Below are 20,292 nucleotides of genomic sequence, written 5' to 3' on the forward strand. Positions count from 1 at the left end.
AATACACAATCAACCATGAAAAGTTATATTAAATTGCCATTATTAATGAACAAAATATAAACACGAAAAAAACAACAACAGAAGGACACATATGACGTGTGTTTTCATACATCAAGTCCAATCACCTTCTGCGATGTTGGGCACATCACTGTCCCTCTATGACTTGCTTGCATGAGCAGTACAAAATAATGCTCTAGCACACTTGCATTTACGGGCGTCTTCACATTAACATTTTGTTTATTTTACGTGGTACATCAATGTATGAGACAAAAATACACTTCTATACTTAAATATCCTCTTCACAATAAAGGCACATAAATCTACTATTAGATGTATTTTTATTTTCAATAAGTCATGCATTTGAACAATTTATTTTCTTTTTATTATTTAAGTCGCAGAGAGTCAAATGTTTACTTTTTGGCGCAGCACTGCAATCTCCAGTTTAAGTGCAGGTCAGTCAGCCAAATATGCTTTATTGTCATTGGCTTTAACGGGATTCAAATCCTCGTCAGGTGTGGTAAGCGCAATATGAATACAATTTACACAATCTACTTTAAAAAAAAAAGGCCATCCATTGTTGCGAACAAAGCAGTGTTCTTTGCTCAATACCGCATTCCCTAACAATAAGCATTCTAGAAAATTATTTTGGTTGATGATGTGAGTTTGGGTTTTGATATTCTTAAAATGTAAACACCCTCACCCGTCCCCTCAACGTTAGGCTAAAAAAAAGCCAAAATGCTGCACAGATTTGAACTGCAGTAAGCCAAACTGTGGCAAAGAATTTGAACTGTTAATACACCGAACAAGGCTTTATTGCAGAGCTGAGCAGGATATCTGTATATCCACAAGACTTAGCAGGAGATACGATTAATTTGAACGTCTCCTTCGGATTGTGGGTAGTGTAACCAAAATTAGAACGGGATGTCTGCATAACCACACTCCACAGCTGTAAAAAGCTCCTTTTGCTTAGTACTTTCACTGCTGTGTAGAACTGTTTACGCCAGGATACCAATGATTTTCACTCAGCGCAGATGACTGTAAAAGGAGTGCACATATTCCAGTCAGGGTTTGTTACTACTCTGCCATATTAGAGTTTTAACTGGATATTAGTAAACGCACCCAATCTTTGGCGGGAAAAAAATACCCATTTCAAAATCACACTCACAATGTGGGGAAATGTTAATGGGGTTCTGTCTTACTGTTGATTACTGTATCAACATTATCCTTCTAGTGTTATAGAAGATGGACATGCTTCACCTGATGGGCTCCCTGGTGGGGCTTAGGTGTTATGGTTTATAATATTTAGGTTTAAATCTTTTTATTTGAAATCTGCACCTGGAAAACAAGGTATTCAATGCAAGTATTACATAGCCCTCATCAATCATAAACGTGGGAAGGGTTATGAGAATTCTCAACAGAATGAGCATAGTAGTCCAACCTCTTCCCAACCCACAGCAAGATGGAAAGACATGAGGTAAAACATAATGCCAACCAGGCGAAAGGCCCCCCTACCCCCCAACCCCCCTTTGCCCCTCCCTCCCCTCGCCCCCCTGTCCAGTGCTCGAACTGTCCTTCTCAGCTTCCTCTCGTCAAATCCTGTCATATACCTCCTCTGTCCCCCCCCCTCCTGAGGTCTCCCTTTCGGGACCGGTGAGTCTCAACAAGCGAAGGTACCTTGGGCAGGTAAGTGCTCTAAATTCAGTAACCAATAGTGAGCGGAACGGTTGCCAAAGCTCTTCATATTGATCTATATCCCCGGCAAGAGTAAGCGACATCTTCTCCATCCCTAGTACACACCACAGTCGATGGACCCAACCTGTAGTGGAGGGGACCGTGGTGGTACGCCAGTGTATTAGGATATTTTGCATAGCGGAGCCTAGTGCGATAGCGATCTGGCGTCCCCTACTTGAGCGCAAAGGGTATGTCAGGGGGTTAGGAAGTCCAAGTATAATGTAGGTGGTTTATAATATTTAAAGGAAAAACATTTACTAACACCTTGACGATAGAATCATGCTTTTTAGATCTGCCTAAGGACGGATTTTATTTTCATGCAATCCTCATGTCATCAATTCTTCAAAAAAGTACAATAAGTACAGAGAGTGGGTCTGCTACATTCAGCCCTTAATTGTTTTTAGGTCGAGCAGACCTACCCTCAATGCGTGAGCATTGAAGGTGTCTGCTTCAGACCTATTGTGGCCCGTATTTAGGAATGTGGACAGCTACCAGACGCGCGCTTTGACGAGGTCAGATTTCACCTCGGGAGCGAGCGCCTGGTAGCTGCGCATGCGCGGTGCAAAGCCCTTGCTCACACACAGACACAGGCAGCACCCACCCCTCTGCATGCACGCACGCACGCACACACACACACACACACAGGCGCGCGCATGCACACGCAGGCATACGGCACACATACAGGCACACTATCCCCTACCTCGCATTCTCTCTCAATCACACACAGTCACGCATGCGCACAAACATTCCCTCGCGCACACACGCACGCACGCGCACACTCCGCCCCCCCCCCCCCAGGCATACACACAGGCACGCACGCACTTCACATCAGCCCTGGGCCCCACTCACCAACTGCGCTCTTCCGGCGGGGCTCCTCACGGCGCGTCTCCTCATCTAAATCGGGGCTCCCTCAGGTCAGAGGAGCCCCGCAACAGGCGCCACACTCCTCCTTCTCCCCGGCCCCCTCCTGGGGACCCGGGCTACACCGGACGGCAGGGCGCTCCATGCGCCGGCAGCTCGCGGACCTCGGGAGGCGGGACTTCCGGTCGGCCGCGAGCGGATTGGCCGGCCGGCCAAGAGCTTCCGGGTCGCCGCGAGCAGCGCGGCGGCACATTCGATGCAATGCAAACATGATTGAAAATAAAAGATGTAATGGCTGTATTGCAAAATGTTTATTAAATTCAAAGTATGGGGCAGGGAAATGATTTTAAGACCCAGGCGTGGATCGTGTAACAGAGGAAATAATGATGCAGTGCAATGGCAATGAAAAAAGAGAATAGTGAAAATCATAAGACCATGTTACAAAAGTGCACACATGAGCCAACTCATGATTGGCGGTTAAGCGTTCACAGCTAAATCTGTAACTCAACAGAAAGGACAATGCGCACTGAAACAATGCTTAAGATGAAGCATTGTCAGTCCTCAAAACTTACGAACACAATTTCTTTTCTAGGATGTCTATTCACAATGGCAAGATTCTTTGAGTGCTTTTTTGTACTGGGCTGTAAGTGCTGCATCTGCTTTCATTCAGTTTCAGGGGAGTGAGAGGTTGCCATCCGATGCCGCGGAATGGAACACTAGCTAGGTTTCTCATGGTACCCATCCAACTACATTCCTGGTGATGAACACAATCTTTGAATGTGACAGACCGTGACAAAGCGGGCACAAAATATCCATTCTTGGATTCTGGTGACCAGTGGTCTAAGTATCACCTAGCTTGTGTTTCCAGACATGGGGTAGGTTAGTTCACGAACCTACACGAGGATCTGCACTACATCATCCCTCGCAAACTGTTAAACTATACCTGTGATGGACACCTTTGTTTCCCTGTTATCCTCTTGTTATACAGAGTCTGCAGCAGACTTTTAACTCGGAAACCCAACCACTCAACTCAATGGCTGGTTTGAGGAGCATGACTTAGCTGTTTCTCACATTACTGTGAGGCTGCACTCATCTTTTAAACCCCTTGAAGGTCAGTCAAGTCGCGATGGAAACTTCAGTGCTTGGATCTCACTACCAGAGTCCTACTAGCCTTCCACCAAGAACGTAAATAAACATCTCTTACATGTAAAAAAAAAAAAGTAATATGAGACCGTCAACACACCGTCACACCCCCACACACCGTCACACCCCCTCACCGTCACACCCCCTCACCGTCACACCCCCTCACCCCGTCACACCCCCTCACCCCGTCACACCCCCTCACCCCATCACACCCCCGCACCCCGTCACACCCCCGCACCCACCCCTCACCCACCCCTGCCATTATAAATTACAATAACTTTTATTTAAGTATTAATTATTGGAAAAAAATTAAAAGCCATTATTATTTGTAATATCAATACACGTAAGTCACGTAAATACAACACATATTGCATTACAAATGCTATAGGTGTCACATTTGCGAAAGTTATAACTATTGGCATTGTAAATGACAAAGCTATTAATTTCGCTATTTTCAAAAACAAAACCTAAATAAAAAAATTGTCATTTACAATACCAATAGCTCAAACTTTCCTAATGCGAGACCTATTGCATTGCAAATGCTTGTTTTCATTGTTTGCAAGTGCTTGAGTGTGCTGTTCACCAAGGCCATGACAGTTTACTGCTGGTAGCATTGTCCCATCTGTGTTTTTGTGACGAGGCATTGAATAGACTTTCTGTGAGACAGCAGATGTAACATTCCAAGTAACCGGTGACTGAGTGGCGTTACAAAACTTAAGTTGCACCCCCCCCCCCCCACCCCCCATGCAAAGTACATGGAGGAGACCCCCTCTCGTGCCCCAGTCAGGAGCTTTCAGGCCAGGAGCTCCCGTCCATGCACAGTGATAGAGGGGCCGCCCAGAGCTCGGGGCCCCCATCAGAACTGCAGGGGCTAATGGTATGCCACTAGATTGAGAGAAATTGGTATTCTTTGATTTACTTTATTGAAACTACATTTTAATTGCTGAGTTACGGCTTTTTTGTTTAGGAAGTGTGTGCTGTTTTGATGCCTTAACGGGTCAAATACACAAGGTGCATGTCACTAATCATCACTGTGTATTCATATGGTTTTGTTTTGCTGTCTTTCTGAAGCTCCGACATAAAAACTGGCCCTTTGTCAAACGCATATACTATGCAGTTTTGTTATGAATGCCTTTTAGGTTCACCACTTACAACGCAAAATTAATCTTGTGACTCCATTTTAGAAGAGCTCTGTTCTTTAAGGATATATCAGAACTCCGCCTTTGCAGTCTCTTGAGCACAGTGCCTGAATACTGGCTTCCCTATTGTTGCATCCAAAAGGTTTGCTTTTTTAAGGGATGTTCTTTCTAAGAATTCTGGGCACAACACACACACACACACACACACAAAGGTATCCAGCTATTACCAATTCCCCACACCAACAAAAAGTCACAAGTACTGACTTTGCCAACGCTGGTGTCTAGTACAACAGCTTTGAACATGGCTTATGCATTCTTCAACAAGACTTAAAAATATAACAATTTAAAACGCACTAGGTAGTAAGCTGCACGTACAAAGTCATCCAAACTCCCTGCTCTTTTTGTTGGAAGTCTCAGTCCCTGCTGTGTAATCATGATTTTGGGAATTGAAACCCTTCACTGACATCAGCATGGAACAATTAAGACACTAAGGGACGTGATTTTTAGCATAATTTGGGAACAGTGTGTCCATATGAAATGTGTAGCACGTCTCCCAGACATAATTTTTACAGTACAGCTGCGCTCAAAGCAAAATGGAGAACTAAAACTCCGTCAGTGTAGAGGCCATATCTTTAACAATACACTTCTTCAACCTTTAGCATTTAGCTTCATATCTGTACTGCATCCAGTTCATTAACGTTCACAAAGACTCTGATAAGACATCATCGCTAAACTCTCCAGCAATTATGAATACCCACTAAGATAAGGAAAAGGGAACAACGGCTTCTTTAATCTTATAAAAGCCATTCAGTTTCTTGTACCATGTCAAGGATTTGGCTTCCTCTGCAGATCAGGGATACCCTAACAATAAAAAAAATATGATAAAAAAAAGATATATACATATGTATTTATAAAGAAAAAATACGGCAAATACACTAATAAACTGGCTTTAAATCAACATGATGAATAAAAATGCGCTAAATGATTAACAGCATGCAGAAGAGAATGTGGAAAGAGTTAAAAATGTCCACTTTCAATCAAACTTGAAAAAGTTTACCGGGAAAACTCTGATTCAGCTGCTCCAAATACCACCACCAGCACAGGCAAGAGACTTGGCTTCCACTCAATGGAGTCTTCATTAGAGGGAGTGCTGTCCAGTGATAGAGTCCTCCAGAATATCCATTTGTAGGGCATGTTGGTCAACTACGCGATGGAGAATTGTCTCACTTAAATGATTTCACACAGACTGAGACTCTGCAGAAAGTTTTAGAATAAAGGAACAGTCGGACCTCTGAGAGAACATCACACCTGGTGTACCAAAGCCATATATGTTGTGGAGGTTCTCCACTCGAGATGAGCTATGTTAAAATTAAGTCACTCTGGCAGGCAGGTACATAGGCAAGCAGTGCGACCGCTGAATGGAGGCCATTTGATGCACACAAGTCACAAAAAACTGAAGTTGGAAAAACAGCAATCATCCAAGAATGTTCCACAAAGTTATCATGAAACTTAAGAGTTTGCAGAAATGACTACCAATGGGATGCGCTAAAAAAACATATAGGTGCCTGCTAACTGCAGTCTTAATACCTGCCTGTATGCTATTATCTCTGCAGCGATTTTCACCAAATTCACCATCTGGTTCTTAAGTAGGATCCTGGATCTTCTACATATAGAAAAAATTAAATAGGTACAAGAATAAGCTTTACTTAAACTGAAAGGTTTTTGTATATTTGTGTTCAGAATAGGATCACAAACAGATTTATAGTCGTTGAAATCTATACTACTAATACCATGGGGGCCTAGAGATAATGTTTTCCTATTGGACTACATTTATGAGTCCTCAGCTCTGTTGCTACACTGATCTTAGTTCTATTGCAGTGTTCTCAGTGAACAGAGGCTCCATACAGAATGTGACAAATGCATCAAATTATACTTACTATATACCTGTCCTTGGTCCTAATTTCACAGCTGCCCTTGCTGCTTGAGCCAAGACTGCTGGCAACATGGAAGAAAATTGCAAAAGCACAAAAATATTTAGAATACTCAAAAAGCACTACACCAAGGTAACCTATGATTCCCAATGCAATACAAATGGGAGTTACTGGATGGCTAGCAAGCTAAAGTTCAAGTGTCTAGTTAATAGGTGAACACTTGATTGCAGCCTTGAGGACCAGGTGTAGAGGCAGTTTGTAGCCCCAGCTGGATCCAATAGTCATTATTTGGAGCTCAGGAACTGACCTATGGGGTTAAGATCCAACTGCATATTAAACCACTACATATCCTGACCCATAGGGTCTAGGATGGATCAAACTGTTGAAGACTTGGGACTACCCAACTCACCTAAAGGGACACCACCTTTAGACTTATGGTGAAAGGGAGAAACCCTTGTGTACCTATGTGGCTGAGAAAGTCATACTTTAAACCACTCAGGGATTTAAGCAGCAGGTGAAACTAGTGTAGGCTTAACACTCTCACAGTGCTGGAATATCTTCTGCAGGGCAATGAAGCACGTATCTTTGAAGCCACACTCACCTCATGTTGCAAGGTTTCTCTAGAAGTTCAGACAGGTACAAGGAAGTCCTGGATACCAGTGCAAAGGAAAGCAGGTCTACAGACACCACAAATACGCTGGTAATAGACAGACCAATAGGAACAAGCTTTTGGGAAATAAATAATCGGCTGCCATTCCTGCTTTGATGCATGGTGTTTTTGTGGCATAATCGCAAAAAATATATATTTTTTTTAATAGAAACAGCCACTGGGAAGAAAATTGTATATCCAAGGAGTTGACCCTTGAAGTTTAAGCACAAAATCTTAAATGTGTGGTCTATCATTACAGGCCGACGATCGAGCCGAAAGAGAATTTACATTTCCTTCAACAAGGGATAAAATTGATTTAACCTCGTCTGAAGACTGTTAGTCTCAATTAAACATTGACCTTGGCGAAGGGAAGGTACATATCCATGTGCTTCAGGTTTTATTTTAAGGTGCAACTATATAAGTGCGACTTTAAGAGAGTCTCTATTTACTTTGTCTTGATAAAGATGAGATATTAACATTAGTCCATCGAAACGCGTCGAAGCAATATTCACATAAATCATGAAGGCCACTGGATCTGTAGACACTATAAGAATTTATCTTTCAGCAGATTCCAGGAAAATGTGTCCAAAATAAATGTGTGAAATTGAATGACAAAATGTACTGTTTGGTTTGTTTCTCTCTTTATTTCTAAGGTATATGTTTTCCTTACTGTGTAAGGATACTGTGAGTGTATCAAGTGCTTTGGATTTATTGTGTTTTTCCTATTTTAACAATTTTATGCATGGAACATTTAGAATGGTCTTTTATTGCATTGAAAATACTATTAATTTTATATAATTAAATGTGTGCCTTTTTCTAATATTTGCAATACGTTTTCATTTTTACTGGGTTTATTTTGTCAACTTGTAATTCTTGTTGAATGGGGAGGTGAATGTTGTGTTCCTGCCTCTATCCTAGGAAGTAGGTACCAAGAGGAATTCTTTCTTTTTACTAGTCCTAGATAACAGCCAGTATAAAGTTGAAGTTGGTAGTGGTCAAAAGGCAGTGTTATTAAAAGGTTTAGCTTACTTAAATTATATACATATGGCCCAACTCTGGTTAGAGTTGGGCCCACTTTTCCAGACTTTGTACACATTTAACGAATGGGGACAAACCTGCGAGTTAGAGGAATATGTATTTCAGCGTAGACTTGTCGATTTCCGGAGTAAGGTGTCTGGCATTTCCCAAAATCTCGGAGGGAAGGGGAAGGCCACAGATGGTCAGAGGATAAGTACTGGGGAATAATGGTCAGGTATCCCAATCATACACAAAGAGATGATGGACAGAGTGCTGAAACTCTTCAGAAACTCACCCCCAGTCACAGATCTGGGTTGAATCCATCATCATTCTTTAGCTCATTTCACCATTCCAGTTCAGAGCTGGCCATATGCAAACCAGTCTTCACCCTGTGCCTCATGGGAAGAGCCCAGCCTGAACTACCAAGCCAGGTCTTCCCCAGACCGGAAACAAGAATCCTGAGACCGGTTTCAGGGTAAACCCCTCATCAGCCAGGCTAGCTTGAATCCAGTGGCAAAAGTGAGCAAGGAACCCACGTCTGGGCATCCCCTGCCAACTTCGGGCGAACAAAGCAAACACAAAGAGATGATGGAAGGAGTCCCAATAAGCAGAAATCTATATCTCAGCTGATATGAATGAAGAGATACTCTAGTGAAGCTGCAAAAAGAGATTCGGTCAGATCTTAGTATTCAAGAGCTTTGCCATAGCAGGATGTAACTGTGAATTCCTATGATCCTCGTAGATGCACCATCAGGTTCTGAAACATGATGCTACACGCATATTGTCATATACACAAGGCAACTAAAAAGAGAACCTTAATTCTGTGCAGCAACCACCCTGCCTTTGTCGAAGGCAACATCCCTCTGCACATGGACTTCAAGTAATGTAACACTTAACACATGCGTACAACACAACTGCCAAATTGCACTACATAGTACACATAAATAAGGTGAAATGAAGGACCCCAATTAAGCGTAAACGTATGATTTTACACACAGGAGGTCAGTAGATTGCTTTTACAGCAGTGCAGGTAAAAAGGGCCGAGTCCCCTAACTAGGATCTCAGTTGCCAACCAACATTAGCCTACCCGCCCCCAAAGACGGTAGAGGAGGTAGTCCAATCCTCTGCTATTGATTAAGGTACACTTTTGGTGTATTGCCTGGCCAGGAAAGGCCCGTACTCTGTGGGCGAAAATTTGATATCAGGTAGCACCCTCACAGGACTTGTTGAGTTTTGACATGAATTAGGAAAAACAAATGGCAGGACAGAAAAAAAATAAAAACAGACAGGATGGCCCAGCTTTCCTTGCCACCCGAAGAATTACCGCCCAACAGAGGTTGTTCTTGATGAGAAATACCGAGAAGGGCAGTAAACTTAAGTGTGATGAGTAACAGAAGTGTTCATAAAAGGAGGAGGAGACAACAAAAGATAGAGACATAGCTATTTGGCAGCAAGATTTGAATTAACAAAGAGTATTGCTAATTCCATAAAAAACATACTAATTCTAATAACAAAGTTAAAACCTAGAACATACATTTTTTAGAGTTCAGTAAATCTGTAACCGCTAAAGCCATAAACTGCTGGATTTTCACCCAACAGGGACGTGGTTACAGGCATTAAATATTAAGTCATGAATGCAGAAAAACAGATTCACTATAAACAACAGTAACTAGGGGTAATGTAGCTCTGGCTTGTAATTTAAAAAAAATAGTTATCTTAAAGAACCAAGCTCTAGAGGTACTTTTGGCCCTGCATACCAACTACCAATGATAAACAAGCATTTGCAATGCAATACGTCTTGCGTTTACGAGAGTTTGAGCTATTAGCATTGTAAATGACAATGTATTTAATGTATGTGTTGTTTTTAAAACTGATAAAAGCCATTGTCATTTATAATGCCAATAGCTCAAACTTTTGCAAATGGGAGACCTATTACATTGCAAATATGTGCTATAATTTTTTTTTTTAAGTGTTAGGAGAAAGCTTGTCAGACCTGCAAAATCAAGTAGGACAAAGCTATTTGAAACAAGCTACATGTCGGCGACTTCTAAGCGCCGGAACCAACAAGTGTTCATACTGCTATTAATTGTCCCGTTTCGTCGACCTCCGAAGGATAAAAGGCGGAGGCGGCTTAGACTGAGTTCGAACTCTTAACCTGGACATCACCTCACTCGTCAGCCTCAAGCTCTTATTTCGCTACTCTAAATAAACGACCAACAGCAACAAATTAGCCGATCCATACGTTGATTGCCACTACACTTGGCAATATTAACATATAATGCCCTCTCGTGCATTCAGAAGGTCGGAGAGCTGTCGGGACATCGTCAATCCATTTACAACGGGTAGGTTCTAGGGATGGCGAGGAAACAGAGCGCGCCGCGAGAGCGTAAGGGGTGCCACGGAACACAAGACCGGAGGACTAAAGGGGAAACCTATAAAGCGACAAACAGGCTGCAAGGAGCTCTTAGGGGAGCTCATAGGGAAAGCGGGCGAGCCGCTGCGAAAGAGTAAAGGTGTGAGGACAGGGCAGAACAAAAGATGGCTATAGGGGCAAAGACATCTACATGGATTGCTACAGGACTGTTGAGGAACGACAGGACAAAAGTGGTACAGAGGAAATGGGACAGCGTGAGGGGCACATGATCGAGCATGAACTTATGCCTGTGGAAAAAACAGGGGGCGCAATAGGAAACCTCCAGTGACCAGACCAACCAATAGGTGAGAAAGAAGGGGGCAGGGCAGAGGAAGAGCGATAAAAAGACAGATGCCCGAGGAAATAGACAGAGACATAAACAGGATAACTGGAGATAGAACTGGGCAGGAAGGGTGAAGGGGCAGAATCAAGGTAGTAGGGGCAAATATCACCCCCATAAACCGACCCAGGAAACATTGCATATCCACAGGCGACCGTGCAGTGGTGAAAAGAAAGAGGCCATAGGGCGATGCACCAGTTGAAAGAGTTGAAAGAGTCACACCCTAACGCGGGGGAGGGTTGGGGGTAATCACGCATGGGACCTCGAGCGGCACAAACAACTGGGACAGACAAGGCGCTATTTGGGTACTGGGACCATAGGGCGAGGAGAGAGCAAGACAAACTGAAGCACGAACAAATGAGCGGGGTACTGTGGGGGCAGGGGTAATCACATACGGGAACCCAAGGGAAGGGACAGGGCTTCAGCATAAGGAAAGCTACAGGATGACACAGGAGCATGTGAGACACCGCAGGATGCGAAAGAACTATGGGCTAAAAACACTAGTGCAAGGAAGTGAGTGAAGCACAGGTGAGGATACCAAGGAAAGGAAAACAGTTACAGGCTGGAGGTAAAGGTGAAATGCAGGGGCAAGGGATGGGATCACAGGAATGAACATTAAAAAATGCTGATTTGTCAGTTAAGATAGATATTTGATCACGTGGGTGCCCTTCAGCAAATGTGGCTCATTAGCACTTTGCACAGCCAGGAAGGTTGCACTTACTAGAAGATTCGAGAATGTAAAGTACCATAGAACATGGGTGATGCTGTGACTGAAATAATTTCTAATGATATCTAAATAACACCCTACTGCAGCGGCTCCTAACACCACGTCTGCACTAGCAGTAACGCTCTCGTTTCTGCCAAAATGAATTACTGATAACCGTGACTTGAAGAAACAGTTCACAATCTCTCTTTCCTTCTTTCATTTTTAGTTGCTTCCCTGTGAAATGGATCCAAAAAAAGAACAAGCCAGCGAGTGGTGCGTGCGCGCCACAGCGAACCATGTGGTTTTAATTATCGCACCAGTGTCCGGGCACGATAATTGAAACCACATGGAGGCCGTGCGGGTAACCGACACAAATAGGCCTTGGGCAGAGCAATGCGCCCGCATTTGGCCAATTGCGTGCTGTCTTTGTTAAAAAGACGCAAGCAAAGGCCAATAGCGTAGAACAAAAGAAAAAGCACACGCACAAGCGTGTGCGATTCTTAGGTTAGTTTTGAAACCCCCTACATGAGGTCTATCGGTGTGCAATCAGTGCTGTGCACTGCAACGCTAGGCGCGAGACCGAAAAAATGCAACGATAGGTTATATCTTGGGTTAATCTAGCTGAACATCAAAACACACCAGCTTTTAATCCCTTTAATTGAACTAACTGAAGGTAACCTGCAACAATAGTAAGCACTAGTATTCAGAATCCCCCAGACTCCTTCAGACGTCAGTGGTGAATTGCAGCTATGCTCCAGCCACTTCCATAGCACTTGTATTAGCTCTTTGTTTAATCTTTTAAAGATGCACTTCTGTCATGAATGCGTGTCTTGGGACTTAGGGCCCGATTTCCATCTTGGCGGATGAGTTACTCCGTCACAACGTTGACGGATATCCTGTCAGCCGAAAAATAAATGCCATTATATCCTATGGGATTTATATTTCGGCAGACGGATACCCGTCACCGTTGTGAGGGAGTAAACCAGCGGCCAAGATCTAAATCAGGCCCTCAATTTTTCACAATTAGAGAAAACAATATTAGTTGTAGTACAAGTGAATGTTCATGTTTGCCTGCTTAGTGGTCTGGCATGACATCGAGCTCAGACTTTAAAATATACAAAAAGAACATTCATAATTTACTTAGCTTGTTGCCAGCTGTCTGTTGGGAAACTGAACAGTACAAATCAATCAAGCTTTCAGAATCACACACAAATAATGTCCACTCAAATTCACTGCATGTAACTTGTCCTCATACATGTTTGTGGATGCTCTGAAAACCGGACTCTTTTTTATATTTATTGGGTTGACAAGGCCAACCCTATTTACCACTACATATTAAAAATGATGTTATACCAACAGAACAAACTGCATAATATCACAAGGACATCAGTTACATGGTATTAAAAACATCAGGTTAACTGTTTTATTCTACAAATAATACGCCTTTAAAGTTGCTCTCCTGCGAATATAGATTTGAGGCAAGCTATACAAACAATATCCCCATTACTAGCTTATGTTCTCCGATTTACCTCCACTACATATACCCCACTGGATCATCAGCATCGCTGTAACTCCTGACATGGAGACAGACAATTTGTGGTCCCTTCCAGTTTAACATGTCTATGACTAAAAAGTGATGTATTACTGTAATTTTCAGAGAACATTAAAAATATGATGGTCCTGATTTAAAGTTTGTAGTTAACTACATATCTTCTGATTTCCGGAAGAAGAGATAGATCGGGGGTAGGGGGGGAGGGACGACTAATCAATGGAATTTTCTCCACCATACTTTCTCTAGGGCGTATGAAATTCCACTTGTGGATTCTCCTCTAAATTTAGCATTTGGTAAAGAAACCAAAAGGTTTTCCTTTACCAAAGAAGAAAAGTCCTTGAATCTAGTTAATAGGCTTGTTTTTTGAAGGAGGCATTGCTATGGCACCATATTTTAAGGACACATTGTAGGACACGATTCCTTTAATTTGATTGCTGAACTGAAGACAGGACAGTACATCAGTGTTCACTACTGGTCGACAGTATTTGATCTATACCTGGTTTTCATTAAATCCACAAGACATAACTGGGCATACAATGAATATAAATCAGAATGATTTACATAATGGTTATCCTGAATATCTGGCATGGACCTTGCCCTCGTGGCTAAACGTTTGACATCCTTTGAATACCAAATCAGGTTTGAGTTTTTCCCCAGTGAATCAGCTTTGAGTAGCGGGACCACGTCCTTTCAGGTGATTGCAGACAGTATTTCCAGTCCAGGACTTTTGCGTGATAGGCTACTACAATCTAGAAGAAGTAGTCATGATTGCTTCAATTGAATGAATTAGCCTAACACATATGAAAACAATGATCTGTAGGTGTAAATTTCAGTCAGCGTCCATAATGACCTGGAGTGAATTAGTCATCCTAGCTTTGAGACCACACAAATTCCTTTGTCAGTTACAGCAGTGGCCACAAATGTCTTGTTTGGCTGCTCTGCGAATTAGGTAACAAAAAAAAACACTAGAAAGAGTCACTTAAAACGTGGAGTGCAGCATAGTCAACCACTAAGCGCCTCCAACCACTATCAAAACTAAACTGTAAATAAAAAATTAATTTACAACTAACAAAACTAATACAAAGGAAATTAAAATAGCAAATACTGAATTGCACTGAACATTGGGACTATCATATGGGAGACAACTAAATACAGTATTAAATGATCTGCCCATGCTCCGACGTAACAGGGGAAACAAGCCCAGTGAAGCTACAATGGCGATCGGAGAGTTAGAGCTGCCCTGGTTCGTAGAAACTGGAGCAAGCGAGGAGGTGCGGCGGAAAACTGTTTCCTTTAAACAGTTAATTTGGGATTGGTACTGAGGGGCCTTTCATACTAACGTAATGCACTCTGTACCAGACTTGTGAAAACAATGCGAAGGGACATTTGAGCAAGCGTGGGAGGTTCTGCATGCCTGATCTCAAACACCACGGGAACGTGTTAGAGGCGAGATGAGACTGGAGGGGATGGGGGATACTAATTCGCTGTAAATGTGGAACGCTCCTACAAATCCTTGCTCCTGAACTCCCAAAGACTGTGATTCCAGATTAACTATTATCTGCCAAAATTGCGCACACTTCCAAGCTGGCCGATCACCAGCATAGCGAGCTACATAAACAGAGCATTTTTGCATTCCCGTGACGTTCCTTTGGCACGAGGTACACGAGCACTGCACAATTATTGCCTGCAGAGGGCTCTCTACGGTCTCCGAAGTCTCCACGACTGCCTACCTGTCTTCCAGAGGAGGTAGCTGCTTCGGTAGCCGCGATGCACGACTAAGAGGTCAGGCTCCGCTTTGTACAGCTGTGACAGCCTGTGCCAAGGTGCATCTATTTAAAAATGAATCACAAACCTTGTGGTATGCCCCTTTATCAGGAGGTGGGGGTAGTTGGAGAGCTGAGACTTCATACAAGAACCTATATCCACGTTTCTCAGCATTTCCTCAGCTGCATGGCATGTGCGTAATTTACAATGGTTCAAGAAGGGTACTTCCAACTGTTGAATTATTCCAGTGTCGGAATACATTTTCCATTTGACAGAATGGCCAGAATTGTGTCAAAAAGGAAACACGATCAAGTAAAAACTCCCCTTTCACCTCTACCACTGTACCGTTATTTGTTTCACGCCCTGATGTGATCAATTACGATGATGATAAACTCTTGGAAAGAGTAAAACATTACTACACCTACGCGATGTCAACATTGTGCCCAGTCATGAATGTTAGGTAGCCATGAGCCTACTCTTAAGAAATTCACCTCCCAGCAACTCGTACAGTGAATACAATCTTCACTTATGTGGAATAAGTTATGTAAATAAAAAAAACGTCCTTTTTTTCCTTTCAATCTGATCGTTTTAATTCCACATTGACTTACTTTATGAATCACTTAAATGGAAATACTTTGTTTACCATCTATGTATCTAAACAGGCATGTAAGATTTGCACGTTGTTATTGTGAATTACTACTTGTGAAGTGCTTACTCTGCCTGTGGTATGACGTTGCAGCACCTTTATGTAGTCTCGCGTACGATTTTCCAAAGTTTCCAATGGAGACATGAGTCCGATTAGGCTCCGAGGTGTTGTGAGGTCAGTGGGGAGAAGGGGTCAGTTTCCTGTTCTCACGACGAGTACAAAAAAAATAAAAAAATACTTGAATATAACAAATGGACTACAGTTTTAGTCCCCACTAATAAATCCATAATGCTCAGCACAACCCTTCACATCGTAATCAATACATTCATTTGCATCCATCTATTTGCATCTTGGATTGGCATGTTGGGAGATTACTGTTGCCCTAATGGAGAGATTTGCACTATATGAACAAATAAATAGAATTCCCTTCTCAGTTGAAAGTCAGAGCATGCCACTTTGGGTAACTGTCAAACAACACTGTCTTTAAGTCTGGTGAAGCAGTATAATCATTGTTTCAAACTACAGCTGATTCAGTACAGTGTGAGATTTAAGGTCAATTGGCATGGTTTCCCAGCTACTTTGAATGGACTCTAATTTCCTCTCTCTACATAAAGGAATACTTTTTGTCAACATCATCTGCGCTTTGAAGTAACCAAAAGGTGGCATGCAGGATTATTCCGAAAGTCTAAACAAATCATTAACTTTTTCTTCACTCAAGACACGCTTAATTCCCTTAGTTATTGCATATTTGATCGCTGCAGCAGAAATGTATTGCTACAAGATGAAAGATACGCTCTCAAAATGAGATGCATGCCGCATATTCGTCAAGTTTTTGATACTGTGGATTTTTGACCTTAAGGCTTGAAAACATAAGAATTTCAAAGGGAATAAAACAGGCTGTTTTGGTATTACTTGTCACCATTTCGAACTTGTGAGCACACAACACTTTTGACTGTTTATACAAGATTGAAATTCAATCTCAGCTTCATCAGTTGACCAAAATTGTGCAATATTTGACAAAAAGTGCACGCTCTCTGTGCACTTTATTTCCTCAAATGGGTAAAATGGGTGTGTTCAGAAGTGTTCCAAATACCAGATTAAGTGCTAGATAAAAGTATTTGGCCATTTACATTCATTTAGGCTTCCAGAAAGCTAATTTGAAGCTACCTGAAAAAATGTTCCAGAAAGGCATTCGGAAAGCCTTGCTGACTGCGTTGACAGGTAAAGCAGTCTTCATGAAAGTGATGACAATGCAGTGAGAGCTCTCGCTGCAATCAGGAAAGCTGGTTACCTATTACATGGTATTCCACAATGGTAACATCCGGGGCCAAATGCCCTACCTACCAATCAAAAGGAAACTGAAAAGGCATTTCTTCTAGCATGCTTCCACTTCTTTAGCAAGGTAAAGCATAGACTTGATTAAGTTAACAGTATTGCACTACACAAGTCTCTTCATTCATTCATATGGTAAATTCTCCAGCGCATGAATGTCCACCCTGAGAAACACAGATGCCTTTAAGCGAGGGAGCTGTCCACCTACCCATCCGCCGTTGTCCAGGATCCAGCGCTGCAAGTGTTGGTCAAGATATTCAGTCATCCATGAGGCAATGGCATCGACCAGCTGGGGTGCCATCTCACGATGGATACTCTCCAAGCTTAGGGCTCCACCAAACTCAAAGAAGGCCACAATGCGACCCCAGTTGACTCCGTCACGGAACAGCTCTTCAGCCACCGTGTTGAAGCGTGCCCGCGCTGTGCCAGAAGGTGTGGGGCATAGCAGCTGCTCAGAAAGGTGGCCAAAGTCACGGCAGTATCGCCGGGAGAACTCATCAGTGGCCCACTGTAGAGTGCGGTGGACCTCAGCAGGTGGTTCCCGTGGTAGGTGGTCCACCATGTTGACAGCTGGTAGAGCAGCAGTGGGCACGACACTTTGACCAGTAGCTACAGAAACATCAGCAGCAGTGTCAGGGTTAGCAGCTTCAGCTGGAAGTCCTGGAGGTGGCCCATTTCCTCCAGATTCATCTTCATGAGCACTCCACTCCTGGTACCTCCACTCATACCCCCTTTGCGCAAGTTTGTGGTGGAGATACTTCGCTACGATCTCCCGGTGATCGTACGTTCTTTCCATGATGATGGAGAACACTCTCTTTTCCAGAAAGATGTGTCCCTTAAAAGAAAAGTATTCCCTAGATGTCCACTATTCTAGGAGGGGCAGTTGCCATTGTGTAAGGTGCGGGATCCAAAGGTCGTGCCTTGCACAATGGTTGACCATGCCATACATCCTCGGGTTCCAGTTCAGAAGAAATTTTAGTCCACAGACTCCAGTTCGAACAGAACTTCTGCAACTGTGGTTTCTCGCTTTAAATTTTCAGCATAGCTTTTTGCCAATTAGCCTTTGCGCTACTGCATGACGAAAGTGTACAGCAGCAAGTCAAGGCTTTGCCTTCATATAGAAACGGTTCGATGCACTTCTGTTCGCAACAGAAACGCGCAGCAGAGGGATACAGTCACTGTTCTCTGCTGCCTAGAACTGTAAAGTTCATGGCATAAAGGCACATCTGGCAATAGCAGAAGGAAGGAGGGATGTGGGCATCCTACGCAGTGAAGGAAAATAAGGCATTCCACAGCCCCTCTAATCCCAGTCTCAGCACCAGCGTAGAGGAGGGCACCAGCTGCAGGCTCCACGCATCGACTCCAGGGAGGTCTTAGGACCAGTGAGGAGGACTTCAGTATCAGTATGCCGATCTCAGGACCAGAGAGGAAGAGGAGGCGGGCTCCATGAGTAGAGTCTGAGGACCAGTGACGAGCAGGAGGACGGCTTCAGTCGCGGGGTCCCAGCCTCAGGACCAGGGAGAGGAGGGACCTAGCGACAGGTTCCACTCACAGCTTCTGGGGGCGGGGAGAAGGGGGCACCCCGTGCAGGCAGGGGTTGGGATACAGACCGTACCTCAGCTAGAGGCAGGCTTGAGTGTGTTTTGATTGCTTTGGTCCTCCCTCTCTGCCCTATAATCTGCAGCAGGGTCTCGCGCTCTCGCCGCCTCCCCAGCACGGCGGCAGCCATTCATTGTCATCAGAGCCAAACTTTCCAGCATGTAGGAGCCTGTTCTGATGGCTACGGCTGAGAGCGGGGGGCACGGCTGGCTCCGGGGTGCTCTGCGGGAGCGCCCCGCCTCTCGTCAGTCCTCGTCGGCCCGTGTTTGTTTATTTTTGGCGGAATGGCTGAGTGGAACGCTAAGGGTGGCCGCTGCTGGCAGTCAGCAAGGGGAGTGGCCAGGAAGGGGCCGGCCTGGAAGCTTGGAGGGGGTGTGTGTGCTGCTGCATGCGCAGCCTCGGCTGCCATGGCGGAGGCAGAGAGGGTCCTGCAAGTCAAGGGAAGGATACGTTTACATCAGTAGCTGCAACCTTTTCAGGCACGCAGTACGTAGATGAGCGTAATACCCCCTCTTGCGTTTGTTTTGCCACTTGACCTATTCGTGCATCACATGCCAAAGCGCGCGTCTCTGGCGTACGTCACGGCGTACGTCAAAATGTTTTCGTCACGTGACATCTTACCTCAATTTTTCCTGAGCATATAGCTCGTTCTTTCCGCTGAGCACGTTCGAGTTCTCATACGAGTCGGTTTTGTTGTGTCGCGCACTCTCTCTTTTTGTGACGGTTAAAATTATGATTTTTGTAATGTTTGAATGTATGGGCCCTGGGCCCTCATGGTAGGCGCAGCAAGGATGACACGGACACCAGGAATGAGTGGTAGGAAAGGTCGCGAGCACGTGCGCTCAGCCTCTTTTATTGGCAGCGTCATGTGACACCATGACGTCTGTGGTGGGTGGGTGTAGATTGTATTACATTGCATAGAAACACTAGAACGTGTCCCCGCTAAGACACCACATCACTCCCCCTTTTACTCTATGAAAAGACTCAACCTCCGAGTTTACATTTGTAGAAAATGACGTATCTGAGGATGCAGTGAAGTGTTCAGTTCCGCCAAGCTTTTCAATTCGCCGCTGCTTGGAATTGGGCAGATGGAGTTCAGTTTGTTTAGGGGAACAACTGTCCGCTTGGCCTGGTTGGTGGTGCTGATGGAAACAGTCTGCAAGCCCTTGGGTAGCCCCGTTGTACTCACAATCTTTCTGTTGCTGACCTCCGCGGTGACGGGTGCGGTTGGAGTTCTCTTAGTTCGCCGTGGAATGATGGTTGGCCTTGGGCTCACTGTGGGGACTCACTGCGCACTGACTTCTTCTTCACTCTTAACCGTGGCAACAGCCACGTGGATTTACTTCCTCCCTTACTTAACTGTGGCAACGGCCACGTGGATTACTTCCTTCTATTATTAACTGTGGCAACGGCCACGGGGATATACTTCTTTCTGTTCTTAACTGTGGCAACGGCCACGTGGATACCTT

At 44.0% G+C, this 20,292-nt stretch overlaps 1 protein-coding gene across 1 annotated transcript in view; it reads right to left on the minus strand.

Annotated features, from left to right (window-relative positions):
* Positions 1-19,043, minus strand: part of BCL2 (BCL2 apoptosis regulator) — a 564,244-nt gene extending 545,201 nt beyond the window's left edge. The window contains exon 1 of the mRNA XM_086965219.1: positions 17,433-19,043. Within this exon, the coding sequence (XP_086821345.1) occupies positions 17,433-18,020 (588 nt within the window). The 5' untranslated portion in view covers positions 18,021-19,043. The remainder of the gene's footprint in view (positions 1-17,432) is intronic.
* Between the last annotated feature and the right edge of the window lie 1,249 nt (positions 19,044-20,292).

Source organism: Lissotriton vulgaris, chromosome 4_1, assembly GCF_964263255.1.
Source record: "Lissotriton vulgaris chromosome 4_1, aLisVul1.2, whole genome shotgun sequence".
In the NCBI taxonomy this organism is placed as follows: Eukaryota; Metazoa; Chordata; class Amphibia; order Caudata; family Salamandridae; genus Lissotriton; species Lissotriton vulgaris.